Source organism: Phascolarctos cinereus, unplaced genomic scaffold (assembly GCF_003287225.1).
Source record: "Phascolarctos cinereus isolate Bilbo 61053 unplaced genomic scaffold, phaCin_HiC Scaffold_3;HRSCAF=262, whole genome shotgun sequence".
NCBI classification, from domain to species: Eukaryota; Metazoa; Chordata; class Mammalia; order Diprotodontia; family Phascolarctidae; genus Phascolarctos; species Phascolarctos cinereus.
The window spans coordinates 21701495-21718258 of record NW_027555736.1 but is presented as its reverse complement, the minus strand read 5'-3'; the positions used below and the strand labels follow the sequence as shown (position 1 = coordinate 21718258).

General features: G+C 41.6%; 1 protein-coding gene across 11 annotated transcripts in view; it reads left to right on the top strand.

Moving 5' to 3' along the window:
* ANK3 (ankyrin 3) overlaps nucleotides 1-16764 on the top strand; it is a 725987-nt gene that overhangs the window by 594877 nt on the left and 114346 nt on the right. For 8 of the 11 annotated variants that reach the window (XM_078150719.1, XM_078150720.1, XM_078150722.1 and 5 more), the window contains 2 exons: nucleotides 4924-4996; nucleotides 5175-5237. In XM_078150719.1, coding sequence (XP_078006845.1) covers nucleotides 4924-4996; nucleotides 5175-5237 — 136 coding nt within the window. The remainder of the gene's footprint in view (nucleotides 1-4923; nucleotides 4997-5174; nucleotides 5238-16764) is intronic. The other 3 variants (XM_078150723.1, XM_078150724.1, XM_020998208.2) reach the window with 1 other exon arrangement.

Sequence of the window (16764 nt, the reverse complement as noted above, 5' to 3'; positions counted from 1 at the left end):
ATTTCCCAATGTTTTAGGGAACTCTCTAAGATTAAGTCAAAGAAAAGGTGCCAACCTGCATTGGTAGAATAACTATTCTCACCTGGGAATCCCCTATACCACTGAAATCACCCAAGTCCAATCCCTGCTCCTCGTAGACATCCAGGTGGAGATGTCTGTCAGGCAGCTGGAGAGTAGAACTGGAGCTCAGGACAGAAATGAGGGCTGGACATTTCAATTTGGTGGCTAGCACTGCAAAGAAGCAGGAGCTTCTGAGAGTTGCCTTGAAGAGAATCAGCAAGAGAGTGAAGGATCTTAAGTCTATTTCATATAAAGATTGGCTAAAAGAGCTGGCGATGATTGTCCTAGAGAAAAGACTCAGGGCAGGGGGGATGGGGGTGAGAAGGAGAGAAACCCAAGAGCTGTCTTCAGGCAGCTAGAGGGCTGCCATGTTAAAAATGGATTTGACTGGTTTTGTTTGGGCCATAAGGAAGAACCAAAAGCATTGGGTGAAAGGTGCAATGAGGCAAATTTAGGCTTGATGTCAGGAAGAGCTTTCTAACAATGAGAGCTGCCCCAACCTGGAATGGGCTGCCTAGGAAATGGGTGCATTCCCCCTCCTTGGAGGTCTTCAAGTAAGACTGTCCATGTGGTGAGCACTCCTTTCAGGTGTAGACTGGATTAGGTGGCCACTGACATCCCTTCTAACTCTAAACTTTTGTGATTTTGTGAGTCAACACTTAGTACAGTGCCTAGCACATGGTAAATGCTAGGTAAATGTTTATCGTTGTTGTTTGTCCTCTGTTTTTGGAAAGGACCAATGACATCAAGGGGGTGATGGCTTGACTCGTGTGTGAATTGAATCGAAGTGAGGCAAAGGTGCACAATGTTAGCAGCCTCACTCTCTTCAAGAGTCATCAAAGACCAGTGACTAAAAAATCAAGGCAACTAGCAATGGAATTATTCATCAAAAGATTGAATCTATGAATGATCATCGAGGGAGGGAGGAAAGGAGAGAGAGACAGAGAGAGATACGAAGGCCCAGGACTGAGTCCTGGGATCCTCCCACATATAGGAGACAGGACATGAAAGCTCAGATGGTGGAGAGTGGGAAGAATCAGTCTAGGCTAATGATCCCCAGCTCTTTCAGCCGATCCTTGTCTAAAATAGACTTAAGATCCTTCACTCTCTTGCTGATTCGCTTCAAGGCAACTCTCAGAAGCTCCTGCTTCTTTGCAGTGCTGGCCACCAAATCTAAATGTCCAGCCCTCATTTCTGTCCTGAGCTGTGGGTAGGAAGAGAGCCAGTCAAGATCAATGCCACAAAAACCCAAAACAAAGACTGTATCCAGATGGAGGAGGTGGTTAGCACTGTCAAATAAGAAGGAAGGAAGAAAGGAAGGAAGGAAGGAAGGAAGGAAGGAAGGAAGGAAGGAAGGAAGGAAGGAAGGAAGGAAGGAAGGAAGGAAGGAAGGAAGGAAGGAAGGAAGGAAGGAAGGAAAGAAGGAAGGAAGGAGAAGGAAAGGAAGGAAGGAAGGAAGGAAGGAAGGAAGGAAGGAAGGAAGGAAGGAAGGAAGGAAGGAAGGAAGGAAGGAAGGAAGGAAGGAAGGAAGGAGGGAGGGAGAAGGAAGGAGGGAGGGAGGGAAGAAGGAGAGAAGAAAAAGGACATGTTTGAGATCATGTGTGGAAAGCACTTTGTAATAGGCCTGACAGTGCACCACATGTTCAGCTGATATCATTATTATGGTAGCAGGTGTGCTTTGACTCCAAAACCGAGTCCTCTTTGTAGTGAGGGCTTGAAAGTATTCTGACAAATCCTAATTCTCACAAGTTCTGTCTATTCTTCAAATTTAATTATGTTTTTTTTTCCACTGTTGTATTAATCTTTAATGACACTGTGCAGATTGAGGTTTTTTCCCATTGCTTTTCTACATCTTCCCCATGAATCTTGCTCTCTGGAAGTCGGTTACCCAGATAGATGTTGCATTAGCTGGATTTCCTTTGTTCCAAGGGAAGATTCTCCACAGAAGAGGGCATTAGAAAGTGATTATGGTGTAAATAAACCAAAAGGCACTAACATCAATAAATGAAAGGCAATTGTTGAGTGAGGGGAAAAAAAGCATTTGTTAAGAACCTGTGCTAAGTCATGATGATAAAGGAAGGAGACCCCAGAAAAGTTAGATGACTTCCTCACATCATCCCCTTAGCGGCAGACTAGAACTCAGTCTCGCTTTGTCATACTTGAGGTTTCATTTCGAGTTGAGATGCCTCCTTGTCAGCCCTGTGTTTTGACTCTCTTCCACTTCTTACACAGCTCCCAGCAAGGCTGGAGTCAGCCTAGGGGACCCTGTGATCATAACTGGGAGAAGCACAACTCAGCTGCCTCACCAGTGCCACAGGTGACCTTTAAGCGGGTCCTTTCCAAAATTTCCCCACTACAAAAGCTTGCCAAACTCAAGAGTTTTTCAGGAACCTGAACAATCAATAAGCATGTCCATCGCAGACACTGGGGATACAAAGAAAAAGCGATACTGCCCACAAGGAGCTTCTATCAACAAAATCAATCACACAGTGCCGATGAGGTGCCAGGCACGGTGCTAGGTGCTGGGGATACAGGAGCAAAGAATGAAAAATCTACTTGCAACGAGCTTACGTTCTAATTCATGGAGGAGACAAGTGCACATACAATATACATAGTATCAGTAGAAAATTAATAAACACAAACATATGCCAATTAACGAGATATGATAGATTGGAATGAAAGGCACTAGCAGTGAGGGAGATCAGGGAAAATTCCTTTTCTACAATTATGCAGTTTGATGGGCAGCTGTCAAGAGGGATGTCAATTTGGCAAATCATACTGTACTCGAGAATTTACTTGAGAATCGATGGTTTTCGTACTAAAAGGTCTATAACCTTTGCTGTGTTTCTTGTCTGCTTCACCTGCCAAAGATACACGTGGTTCCAGAATCACTCCCTAAACAGAGGCATCAAATGATGCCTTAATTAAGTATGATGATTGCATTATTTTTAATCAGTTCATCATCCCGAGGAATAAAGAAGCTGTCCCAGCCTCCTGTACTTAACATCTGGTCCCAGGTTATTTTGTTTTAATATAAATGCTCCTGGTCTAGTACCATTGAGTTCCTCGGTGTCTTGGCATTTTAAAAAGGAGCCCAATTTGTATAAATGAAAAGTTGAGCCATTAAAACTCAAGTACTGGTAACAGCAGCAAATCCCCTTGGATGCTCCTGATCTTCAGAGGTGGCGTGACTCACCAACTTTCATATTAGAAAATTTAGTGCCAAGGGGATAGTTACCAGCACTCACTAAATGGTCTAAGCCCCAGACGGCATAACTTCTGAGCTCTATTTCAGAGGGGTCAGTGATCTGGACAAATGTGTTCGTTACCTCAGCTGTAGGTAGAAAGAGCATTGTGACCCAGAGGATGACTTTAGGGCAGAGATAATCTGTGCCCCTTCGTCAGACCTCTCCTAGGCATTTATCATATTCTAACTGTCATAATAATTTATGTAAATGTCTCATCTCTTTTTGGCTAATCTACCAGTTCTATGAGTGACTGGCACACAACAGGAGCGTAATAAATGCTTATTGGCTGATTGATGAGGAAAGAGATTACATCCTTATAGAACCCACTTTGTTGAATTGAATTGAAAAATGCAAACATAGATCTTAGAACTATATAAAACCTGACCTCCATATAGCAATTCATCTAAATTATCTTATTTGAGCCTCATACCAACCCTGTGGAAGTAGGCAGGACAGGTATTGTTTTCCTCATTTTATAGATACGGAAAGTAAGATAAAGGTTAAGTGACTTGATCATTCTCGCGCAGATGGAGAGTGTCAGAGGCAGGACTTGAATCCAGGTCTTTCTGAGTCTAATTCTCAATTCACTCCTCCCTGATAGAATGGAAGCTCCCTGAGGGTAGGGTCTGTTCAGTTTTTGCATTTGCATCCCCATCACCTAGGACAGTTCCTGGCACATAAGGAGATCTTAATAAATGCTTGTTGATCCATTGTTTGAATATGTGGTATTTGGTTAATTCTAGTGAATTAAACATATAGATAGGAGGAAACAAAACCAAAGACTCTTTTGCCTACATGGAGCCTACCTACACCCTTAATATACTTAGGTAAAGACTAGCTATTTGGTCTGCCAGAAGCGAGGCTCTGTAGGGGCATGCCCTCAGCATGACATAGTATAAGAAAAAGTATATCTCTTTAGCTGTCTTTCCTTTAGGAGAGGTTTTCTTAACCTTTTGAGTCATTGACCCCTTTTGGCAATCTGGTGACGCTATGGACTCCTCAGAATGTTTTTAAATATGTAGGATCACAAAGGAAAATAATTATATTTAAATACAGTTCTTTCTATATGTGTGTGTGTGTATATATATATATGTATGTATGTATGTATGTGTGTATATACACACATATACATATATTTGAATATCTTTATATATGTGAATATATGTATGTATATATGTATAAAGATATATACATACATATAAAATGTATATTTAAAAACAAGATCACAGGCTCCAAGTTAAAAACTTCTCTTTTAGAATAACCCTCTAGAGTCTGTTGAGTCTTTGGACTTGCCCAGCAAGCAAACTCTTTCCTTTTTCCTTTTCTCTGCAAATTCTGTACCCCAAGCCCAGAAGACCACTGGCCTATACTCAAGGGAGAACTTTTGATTCCATCCAATCTGCTAAGGTTAAGCACATTTCTAGCTTTGACTGTAGCTCTGTGGCCAAAGGAACACCCCATCATCACCACCACCTTGCCCATCCGTATAAAACAACCTTGGGTCTTTAGCCAGTATCTGACACATTTACATGGCAATGGATGTCCTCATGGAGGTGTCTGGCTTGGCTACCGGGGAGGTGACTTGGTTTGTTTTTTTTTTTTCCCCCTCTGATAGACGGTCACAGAGAAGCACAAAATGAATGTTCCAGAAACGATGAATGAAGTTCTCGATATGTCGGATGATGAAGGTATGGAAGAAAAGCCAATCTAATCCTTTACAAAAGCTTTGCTTACAACACCTTGTTTGTCGGATTAACTTCTTTGCAAAAGAAAAAAAAATAACTTGTGATAACATTGAAATGTGTTGTTGACCTATCCAAAGTGGCCATTTTTCAGATTCTTATCTTGTTTACTTAAATCATGCAGTTCGTAAAGCCAATACCCCTGAAATGCTCAGTGATGGCGAGTATATATCAGATGTTGAAGAAGGTATTTGTGCAATTTTTTTTTTATCCTGGTGGGATTTAAGCACCCACTTTTTTTTTCCTTTTCTTTCTTGCCATTAAATTTTAACACCCTTTCTAACTAACTTTTCCTAATGCTCTTGATAGCATTAAGTTATGCATCTTGACTAGAATGCATTCGATAATGCTAACAACCTTCCTCCCCCTGCTCCTCCCCCCCCCTCCCCTATTGCCTTTGAATCAAATGTCCCCCTGAAATGTTTTTTGTCATCTCTGAAGAGAATGTTGTCATTGATTTCCTGGGGGGATTCTTTCTGTTGCTGCTGCTTCGAAGCAGAACATTAATCTTTTCTTTTCATTTAAAAATCAAACAAAGGGGAAAATACCTATTTTCATAGGAGAAAAAATAAACAAATAGCTGGGGACAGGGGATACATGCTGAAAGGGAAAGGGGTTTCTGTTTCTCATTCTATTTCTCATTCCATAGCAATAAAGAGGGCTCTGGAACATCTGATTTGATCTAATTATTAAATCTTAACCTGAAAAAAAAAAGCCCTTTGAAAGTATGTTTTGCAATCATTATTGAAAAATCTTTAAAATCACGAAATACAGCTTTTAAAATCATGATTTTGCACAAGTGATCAACAAACAAGTAATTGGTTTGCTAACGTATTATATTTAAGAGGAGCTGTTGTCTTTTAACCTGAATTAGAGGCCAAGCATATAACAAGGTAATAAAAGGGGAAGAAATTGCCCATGTGAATTTTTAAAGGTAAACCCCAAAGCTTATGTATCTCATCACTGACAACAAACAAAATAACAAGGCGCAGGTTAGCATTGCACTAAAATCCTAAAGTATATCGATCATGGAAAAATGTATAACACGTAACTCTCCGCCTCTCAACGGCTATAGTCTATCTTGTCTCCGCCACCCTTTGTTGAGATTTTTTTTCTCTCTGTATGGTATTTACTTTTGGATCAGTCCTAGTGTTTCTTGTCGCTTGAATGTCTTTATCTAATCCTCAGTGGTTCCGTGTTGGGTTCCTCCTTTAATCTGTTTTTATTTGAAGAGGAAATGAAAAAGTATACCCACTCCCATGTTGATGGCTACCTCTTTCATGGTGCCCAAGTCGATGCATTCTCTAAATGCATTGCCATGGTGCCCCGGATGCCTGGGAGAGTCCAGGCTTCATCTCTAAGTGCTTAAGTGACCACCGAAAAGTTGGTTGGGCCCTGGGGAGAGTATGGCTCCTGTCGGAAGGCTGCTTTAAGTAATGTTAAAAGGCCTTGACTGATGTGTTTTGCCCTTCCAAAACTTCTACCATATAGTCCCTCCTATCCTGCCCCCAAATGGATAAATTTCTTATCCTTTTGATTTTTAAGAAGAAGACTTTGTGCCATCATGTTATATTTTAAAGCCTTATCCAGATCCCCTAGAGTTTTATTTGCCTGAGTATTGTCATCAACAAAGCATATTTTCATCTCAATATGTCAAAGAAAAATGAAGAAAAATGTGTGTCAAAGTGTATGGGATATATGTATAATAGGTGTATTGGCAGTGACTCTTCTCTCAAGGTATTTTGAAATATAACATGATATCAAAAGCCTAGAAATTTACTACTGCTTGAAGCAATATATTGCAGCTTCTACAATGATGAGATGCTCTGTTTGAATGGACATAGTAACAATCTCTAAACCTGCCTGTTGTAGTAAAAATTATTGTACTCAAAAGGGATATTTTAAATTTCCTGGTCAAAGGGCTTTCCAAGAGTGTTGTGCTTAGTGGTTACAAAAGTACTTTACGGCCTTAGGTACTAACAACTTTGTGAGTTAGTACAAGTATGGTTAGCCCCATTTTCCAGATAAGGAAACTGAGGGAGGCAGAGACTAAGTGACTTGCTGAAGGTCGCTCTGCCTGCCAGTAAGTGGCAGAGCCAGACCTCTACATCAAGTGCCCTTTCCCCTACTCTGTTTGGGGTTCTAGGCTTCTAAGACCAGAGCTGAAAGATATCTCCAGCGGTATCTGATCCAACCCCCTCATTTAGTAGACAAAAAAACTGAGGCCAAGGGAAGAAGTTAAGTGACTTACCTAGGTCACACAAACAGTAAGTGTCCACCGTGAGTTTTGAACCCAGATCTCTGACTCTAAGGCTAGGTTTCTTCTCATGTACTTACTCTACCTGTTGAAAATATGATTTATTTAACTCCTGGGCTAGAAATAGTAGCCTTTCACTCTGCTTGCAAATCATGAAGTTAAAGCCATGTGGCCAGTGTATTACAATCCATCTCCATGTATCCCATCCTAGCCTGTAAATTATAATTATAATTGTTGTTTCAGAGAGAAATCCTTGAATAGCCAAAATCAAACTGCTTCCGATTCTAGATTCCAGGAGCTGGTAATTGCAAAGCAATCCAAACTCCTGAACAAATGATTTTGAACATTTAAGTCCCAAAAGAACCCTGTGACGCTGATGGTAGCTTTTGTTTTCTCATTCAGTTGGTGCAGTGGCCCCCTTTGAGGGCTTTGCCCAAGTTACGTGCCTCTGGTGATTCTATTGAGTCAGATGCTGCAACAGTCCAGAAAGCCCGGGTCACTAGTGGGCTCTCACCAAAGTTGAAATGAGCACCCTTGCAGCCCCTTGTGGAATTGTTGCAAATACTGATTTCCAAGAAGCCACGAACACACTTAGAGAATATTCACAGGAGCTGGTAAGGGATTAGCCTACTGGTGTGTATACAAACCCTAAAATGCTGCATAAATGTCAGCTGTTATTATCATAACCATAAGAGGCATCCCAAGCTGTTGGGAAAGCAACCGCTTTTTAGCATTGTATAAAGGGGAAGAAACTCTAGATGATAAAAATAGTAAGTGGATAAATATTAATTTAAAATGAAAACTGAGTCTGGTGACTAATCTGGACAAAATGTGATTTTAATCTTTCCTTTGAAAAATATTATTGAAATTTCTTGACTTTACATCTCTTTCATCTCCCAACATCTCCCTCACCCTCACCCACCCAGAGAAGCATTATCCTTTATAATAAAGAATAGAAAAAGCAGTTCAGCAAACCTAATCAGGACATCAACTGAGTCAAAGAGTGTGCTCAATGGTAATCTCCCACTTCTTGACAGAAGGGAAGGAAGTACATTCTCATATCTCTTATTCACGGTCAATTTGGTCATTATAGTCTTTGCTTTAAAACAATGAAACATTTAAAGGAAATAAATCCATGAGTCAACAAATAACATTTCATTCTAGGCAGAAAGGTACAGAACTTTAGAATGGGGAGGGACATCATAGTCCATTTCCTTCACTGTCCAGATAAGGAAACTGAGACTCATATAAGTTAAAAAATAACAATTTGATTTATTTCTTAAGAAAATGTTCTTTCACCTAGCAAAGTTCTGATTGGACCTCAGCACTACATCTCAATAATGATAAATGAGGCATAATGAGAAATATAGCAAGTCAACTGTAGTAGACACAACATGATATCAATGTTAGACATAATTCTTTACTTTGTGAAAAACATTTTTGGCCTCAATAGGAGAGATGTTTAATCTCAGAGTGGGAAGGAAATTCACTGGTGATCTTAATCCACTCTTTTCCCCTAACAAGAATCCCTCTACAATACACCTAATAAGCAATCATCCGCATTTTGCCTAAAGACAGATCAGGGTTGAGATACTTGAGGGCAAAGATATCTCCATCCAAGCTGACAAGGAAGTATGAATGAATATTCTTTGAGTTCTACCATTCATTCAGGCCCCATTCACCAAACTGTTCTATCATCTAGTGCAGGGCTGGGGAACCCGCAGCCTCGAAGCCACATGTGGCCTGCTAGGTGCTCAAGTGTGGCCTTTTGACAAGTTTTATAGAACAAATCCTTCTATTAAGGGAATCTGTTCTGTGAAGTTTGGATTCAGTCAAAGGCATTGGGGCTGCAGGGGCCCCTCCCCTGATCTATTTGTATTTCTCCTATCTTTTCCAGAAGAGTAGCATGAGAGACGTGGTCATATTTTGCTAAAAATCTAGGTAAACTTTATCTCCAACATTCCCCTGACTTATCTGTCCCATAACCCCTTCAACAAATGAAATCAGGTTAGTTTGGCATGACCTATTCTTTTTTTTTTAAATTAATTTATTTTAAATTGTCAATAATCACTTCCATGAGCTTTTGAGTTTTTAATTTTTCTCTCCCTCCCTCCTCACCTCCCTCCCCAAGATGGCTCACAATCTGATATAGGCTATACGTATACATTCCTATTAAACATATTTTCACATTAGAGATGTTGTAAGGAAGAATTAGAACCAATAGGAGGAACCACGAGAAAGAGGAAACAAAACACAACAGAAGAAAAAAAAAAGCAAATAGTGGCATGACCTATTCTTGATGAAGACATCTTGGCTCCTTGTGATCACTGCCTCCTTTTCTAGATTTTCATCAACCATCCCTTTAATAACATATTCCATAATTTTGCTAGGAATCAAATTCAAGCTCATTGGCCTATAGTTTGTAGGTACCATTCCCTCCCTTTTTTGAAAATCCCAGCCACATTTGTCTTTCTCCATTCAGGTAACTCTAATTTTTCAAAGGTCACTCAACAGTGATTCAGTAGTCACATTCACCAGTTCTTTCAATGCCCAAGGATACAGTGCATCTGAGCCAGTGGCTTAAACTCAGTAAGGTTGTTCCATTAAGCCCCAACTTCTCTTAGGTGTCATTTCCTTCTTTGCCATTTTTGTTTTGCACTTTCCAGACCAAATATCTTTCTCTTTTGTCAAGAAGACAACAGCACAATAAAAATTGAGTAGCTCTACCTTCTGTCATCAGAGAACACAGGTACTCTGACTCCAAATCCAGTATTATTTCCCCTCCCTCCATGATATCTCCCCACTTTGGAGATACCTATATGTTGGACACTAGGACCAACATATTTATTATACCTAGGGCACAAAGTAACGTATGTTTAAAAACTGCGATGGCAACATTGGGATATTGGAGGCCATTGCCGCTGTAGGATAGGATGAAGGAGAGGTGAAGAAGGAAAAAGTGGAACAGGCCAGGGAGTTGGCATAGTTTCCAGCAAAATCTATGAGGGTCCACAATAAAGACAGAGAAGAAGTTGGCATGGGGAATCCACAAAACAGGTCACAAAAAAGAAATCTGCCCCATCCTGGTATAGTTCTCCACTTTCTCTCTGCCTACCCTAATTAATTTCTCTTTCACTGTGGCTGATTTCACCCTGTGTAGATCTGATTACAACAATTGATTGCTGAGATGCACATGATAATCCCCCTGCCCCTTCCCCCAATCTCTGCAGCTGTCTTCTGAAAGTGCAGTTTGTTAACCTAAATCAGTCTCCAGGTCCTGAAATGTGTGAGGGAGTTATTTTTGAACAGGGAGCCTTTTGTTTCTCCTTGGGACCAGACCTCACAGGTTTTACAGGACAGTCCTGATTTCAAGAAAATGATGTGTACTTCAGAAAGTAGCATCACATGTTCAGTGTAGGAAATATTGTCACCAACTATGGGAAGCAGCCTTCATGTCCCCTAGTTGGTTCAGTCTACAGTTATATGGAGAACTCTCATTTCTTAGTCACAAATAGGACACACACACACTGGACTCCTACCTCACCCTTCTCACCATTACCAATGCACACTGCCAGGCTCAGGCAAAGGTATACCCATAGATGAGGGACACAGTGTGGCTTGTAAAGAAAATTATTCTGAAGAATGATACAGGTCATCCACATCAGTCAGATGTCTCATCCTGTCAAGTCAGAATGATGTCAACAAAGATCTCTAATTTACTATGATTTCTAAGCCGTATTTGATACATATGGGTACAGATTTCTGAGGCCATGGGATTAACTCCTGATTCCTTCCTTCAATTTTGTCTCCTGTGAGTTTGGGGGTATCTCTTGCTATTCTTCCAGCATCATATCTATTCTCTGTGGTGTCCAGCTTGTTGGACACATGTAGGCAATTTTCCCTGTTCCCCTTCCTTTTCAGCTGAAAGCATAGATTAGAGTTCTATGACACTAGGCAAATACCTTCTTAGCAGCTCTTGTAAGGTATACTCTGTTCCTGACCAGTTACCCAGTATTCCTCCTATCTTTTAAATCAGGATCCAGATATTCAAATCCCATTCCCAAACACCATCTTCTTCATCAGCTCTTCACTTGCCAAACCTTCCTTTCTCTTGAAGCCTTCAGTCAGCATCAATAATGAAAAAACCACTTGTGTCCTGAAGGTCTTCAGGTTTCTTGCCCAAGACTTCCTCAGCAATGCTTTCTGGATGCCTTCAGTGATAATATTTGTGCACGAATGAATGGATGAATAAAGTATTTACTAAGTGCTTAACAAGTGCAAAGGCATTATGCTAATGAGTTACCAGAAGTGGATGGCAGTCATCTGCTCGGTTATCAGATGACATCACCCCCACTCCCAACCACCATGATATTTTCCAAAGCCACTGAAGTGGGAGATATTAGCAAGTGAGGATATTTCAAAATATGCATGTTAGGTAGTGAATGGGATCCAAAATAAATAAGAAGACCACATCCTTGCCAACAAGCATTTACTGATTAGAGAGATCAGCTATAGGCATGCCTTATGAGCACATTAAACAATTGATGAGCAAAACATTGTCCTTGTTAGCCAGCCAGTGTTGTCGTCGGTCTTTGTATTTTCCGCAATGAACAGTCTTGTACACAGTAGGCATTCAACAAATTCTTACTATGTTAGTGGTATTAAATACTGTTAAATAATCAGAGAATAGGATGGTATTTCTCTGTACAGATTTTCTTCAGTGGACCTGTGATCTCACTGATACAAGTTTTCCCTCCATCAGCACAGATCCCAACAGACCCATGCTTTCTCATTCTATGTGATGATTGCCTATCTTCTCTCACAAATCTTCCATGTAAGATCTACCCAATGTATTTGAGACCTTGTCCTAGATTGTGTGTGTGTGTGTGTGTGTGTGTGTGTGTGTGTGTGTGTGTGTGTTCCATGAGCACCTGGGTAGCATTTGAGTTGTCTCTCTATACCCAAACCTTGTTCTCACTACATGACCTGAACATCTTTACTAATTACACATACACATACACACACACACACACACACACACACAATATATATATATAATATATGTGTATATATATATATATGCACATATGTTTATTTTTAACCCAACTTCTTGCACAGAGGTCATTCCTGAAATTGGCTTCAGCCTACACCGTGCCCACCATGCATCTTTTCATTTCCCTTTGTGTCACTAGCAATGTTGATTCTTCTACAATTCTTCTAAGATTCACAGCTATTGGGCATCACTGGGAGTACATTTCTGTTGAAATAATGATTCATTGTATCAGTAAGTAGTTTGAGATAGTTAAAACTACAGGCTAACTTCCCAAGTGCCATCCAGCCTAGTCTTCTGGATCCTGTTCAATTTTGGGACCAACTCATTATCTACCTTCAGTGCCCCTGGAAGACAGAGGAACATATGCACTAATTAGGCATCCAAGCGGATGTCTTAGTCTGGAGAACAGGCATTTTCATCCACTTAGTTTTCCATTAATAGCTTGTCGGGCCAATCTCTTTGGTATAGTCATGGCTCTTACTGAGGAATCCCTGTAATGTTCTGGGGCTTGACAGTCAGTGTAATATTATCCACAAACAGAAGTACCTGGAGGGCCTCACCACATGTGGGAAATACCTCTTCCGTTGAGTTATACAGCTAATAAGTGTTTAACCTGGAATTCAAACCCAAGGTCCTTCCTGACTCTAAGACAAATACTCTTTGCTATACCATGCTGAACTGGATAGGGAATGTATAGATTAGGAGTTCTTAACCTGGCATCCATGGACTCCTTAGATTTCAAGGAGGCTATAAATTTGGATGGAAAAAAATACATCTTTATTTTCACTAATCTTTTGTTTCCTTTGTTGTAATCCTATGTATTTTGTGCATCTAAAAACATTCTGCTGAGAAAAGGTCTATGATATTAAAAAAAAAAAAGGATCCTAACACTTGCTGCAGCTGGAACAGGGTAGGGACACATGACAGAGGGCAGGTCCAGGGAGAACCAGATGTCCTCAACTCCAGTTTCAACTGGAAAGCTTCCTGTTAGCCCCTGAGCTCTGAGTTACTGACAGTATAGGACCAATTTGGGGGTGGTAATTAAGTCATTGTCTGGCCTTCATTTTAAAATAAATCCCAAGTGGCCTAGATTGAGAATCATGTCTTAAGTAGCTGGCTTGTTTCTCTATGCCTGGACTCATTTCAGTTGATCAACCAGTCAATCTGTGCTTGTATATGCTAGATGCAGGGGATTCCCAGCAGGTGATCATTCAGAATACTTGGGAATACTGAGATCCACACCTGGCTGGCACAAAGGAGGTGCATAATAAACACTTGTCAACATGGATTCAGAGACAAAAAACAAAACAAAACAAAACATTTAGCACCCTGAAGGAGCTCACCTTCTGGTGGGGGAGGCAACATGTGCAGAAATAAATGTATGCCAAAAATACGCAAAGGAAATATGAGGTCATTGATGGGATGGGGTTGGGGGTAGGGAAGGTTGCTCTGATGATGGAGTCAATAAAGTGGGAAATCTCTGGCCAATGCCTGGGAAACTTTCTGGATCAAAATTGAAGTATATTGGCAAGCCATCGTCTGTCCCAAGTATGCTTCATTCTATCCATATTCAGTCAGCCCAGGAGAGACTCCTAATGCCTGCCCTCCCCCCTCTACCCCCGGGGGGGGGGGGTAGGTTTGTTTATGCACCCAACTAGGAAGAGAACCAGGGAAGTTTTTATTCTTCCCTTGGCCTGGAAGAGTTCCAAACCTGAGTCATGTTTTCTGACTTTAGAAATTATCTAGCCTGGATTTGGTGGCAATAAATTGCTACAGAGTTTTTAAAAAGCCAGCCAGCCTTGCTAGTCACAGAGAACAGGGCAGGACTTAAGAGCAAAGAATAGAAGAGATCTGCTGCTCTGGCTAAAGACTTTAATGGAATTAATCTGGGGAGGGTAGAAGGGCTGGGGGTGTGTGTGTGTGTGTGTGGTGTATGCATATTGTATAGTGTGTGTATATGCATGTGGTATGTATGTATAGGTGTGTGGTGTATAGTGTGTGTGGTGTATGTATATGTGTGCATTGTGTGGTGTATAGATATGTGTGTATGTGTATGGTATGTATATATGTGCCTGGTGTGTGTGTGGTGTGTATGTGTAGGTGTGTGGTGAGTGTATGTTGTGGGGGGTGTTGTAGAGTAATATACAAAGTTTGGGGTCCCACTGACAAGACCAAGGGGAGCATGGCTTTCAAAGCTCTCCGGGTCCCTGTGGCTGCCCGTTTAGACACCTCAGAGACAGGAGGAAACTAGGGCAAACCAGAATAGCAGGGCCAGTCCTGGACTGCTCAGGAGGGTGTAGGCTGCTGGGGACGGAAAATGTCCCTGCTGTTCTACAAGGCCACCCCACCCCTCTGTGCCATGTTGACACAGACTAAGAATATACATCCTGGCCTCTCTGGCCCAGCCACACCAGGTGCACTCGAGGTTATATAGTCTCTTGTATTTTTGGCTGAGCCCACAGCCTCCACCATTGCAGCCCCTGCCCTCTGGGCTCCACCTTCTCAGAGACTTGCCTGGGGCACCAAGAGATGGAATGACAAGATAGGGTCACCCACCCAAGGTCTCCCCCACTCCAAGGCTAGTTCTCCACCGTGCTGACTCTTGCTATTATATTAACACTTCTGATGGCTCATAGAGCATTTACAAGTTTCCAAAACACTTGATATACATCATCTGATTTTGATCCTGGTAGTCCTGAGAGGTAGGTACTAGACACCATTATCCCTATATCACAGATGAACAAACTGAGAAAGGCGAGGTGAATTTGTCTATGATCACATCCCCCTACCTTCAGTTAATAGTGTCTTAACTATTCTCAACTCCACCAAAATTACTATTTACTTTCTATTTATTTTTCTTTATGATATGGGTTTCCATGGCCAAAAAGAGCTCATAACCCGGTGCCCAGCCTACAGGTTCTCTGCAAGGCTGGTCCTTGGAAAGCAGTCTCAGGCTGCCATTGGCACCATTTTCAAAGCCTTTCCTGCATGGCAGAACTCTTCAGAAAGGACGTTTTGCTGACATCACCTTTGAGAACACAGGGTTACCAGGCCCCAGAGAGGCACTGGAGTAGGCCTTTGTGATGGATATGGCATGCACGAGAGTCACAGAAGTGGTGGGGCAGAGCTGGGCTGCCATCTGAATGATTGGAGGGAATTTCCAAATAGATGAGCTCAAAAATCCATTCTTGTTTTGTTCTTAGCACCTTTCGTATGTACTTGTAAGTGTAATGATTGTCTCCCCAGACCGATGTTAAGCTCCTTGAGGGCAGGGATTATTATTCATTTTATCTTGGTTGCACTGCACCTCCCCCCACCCATGCCTTCATAAATGTTTTCTGATGGACTGATCGATAGATTGATATTTAATGTCAAAGATGGGATTTGAATACAGTCTTCACTAATGCCAAGCCCAGTTCTTTTTCTGTATACTGCCCTCATATATGACCCTTGCAGATATCCACACAGATAACACATGCTCCTCTATCTATATCTGTCTGTAGCAATCTATACATCTTTCTAACTGTACCTATTTATTGCTTGGGGGCAAAAGGGGAAGGAAGCAAGCCTGATTGTCAGCATAGTATAGCAGTACATGGGTTTAGGACTTAGAGTTAGAAGGCCTGAGTTCAAATTCCACTTACTCCCACTGTAGGACAGTTAGATGGCAAGAGCAGGCCCTGCAGTCAAGAGGACCTGAGTTCAAATCCTGCCTCACACACTTATTAGCTGTGTGACCCTGGGCAAGTCACCTAATCCTGTTTGCCTCAGTTTCCTCATCTGTCAAATGAGCCGGAGAAGGAAATGGCCAACCACTCTAGTATCTTGGCCAAGAAAACCTCCAGTGGGGTTGCAGAGTCAGACACGACTGAAACAACTCAACAACCACAAACGTAGGGCCTGTCAGTTTCCCTCTCTGGGTCTCACTTTCCTCATCTCTACATGAGACAGTTAGAATTACCACCAACTTCTCTTCTATCCTATGATCTCTGAATGCAGCATTATCTTCTACTAGGAAAATCAAAGGTTAAAGCCGAGGGCCTCCAAGAGTTCTAGAGGTAACCCCAAGTTCTTAAAACCAGTGAAGCCCAAGCTCTGGCAGGACCTATACAGCCCTGATATGGAGCCCTGTGCTCACTGTTCAAGGATGAGCCTTGCTAGTTCCCAGTGGTTGGCTATCAGCTGATGAATGTTTAAGGCCACGAAAACTCATGAAGTGAAACGTCTAAGGCATGGAGGGATTATCATCTGCATACACAGCAGAAGCAAAAGGCACCCACAAGTCTTTGTGCCCATCAAGCACTGTCATTTTGATATCTACTTAGCAGCAAGAATTATGCCTGTGATGCTGAGTGGTGGGTTACCCTGGCCTGACCATTACCCTCTTGTTCCCTCATACCCATC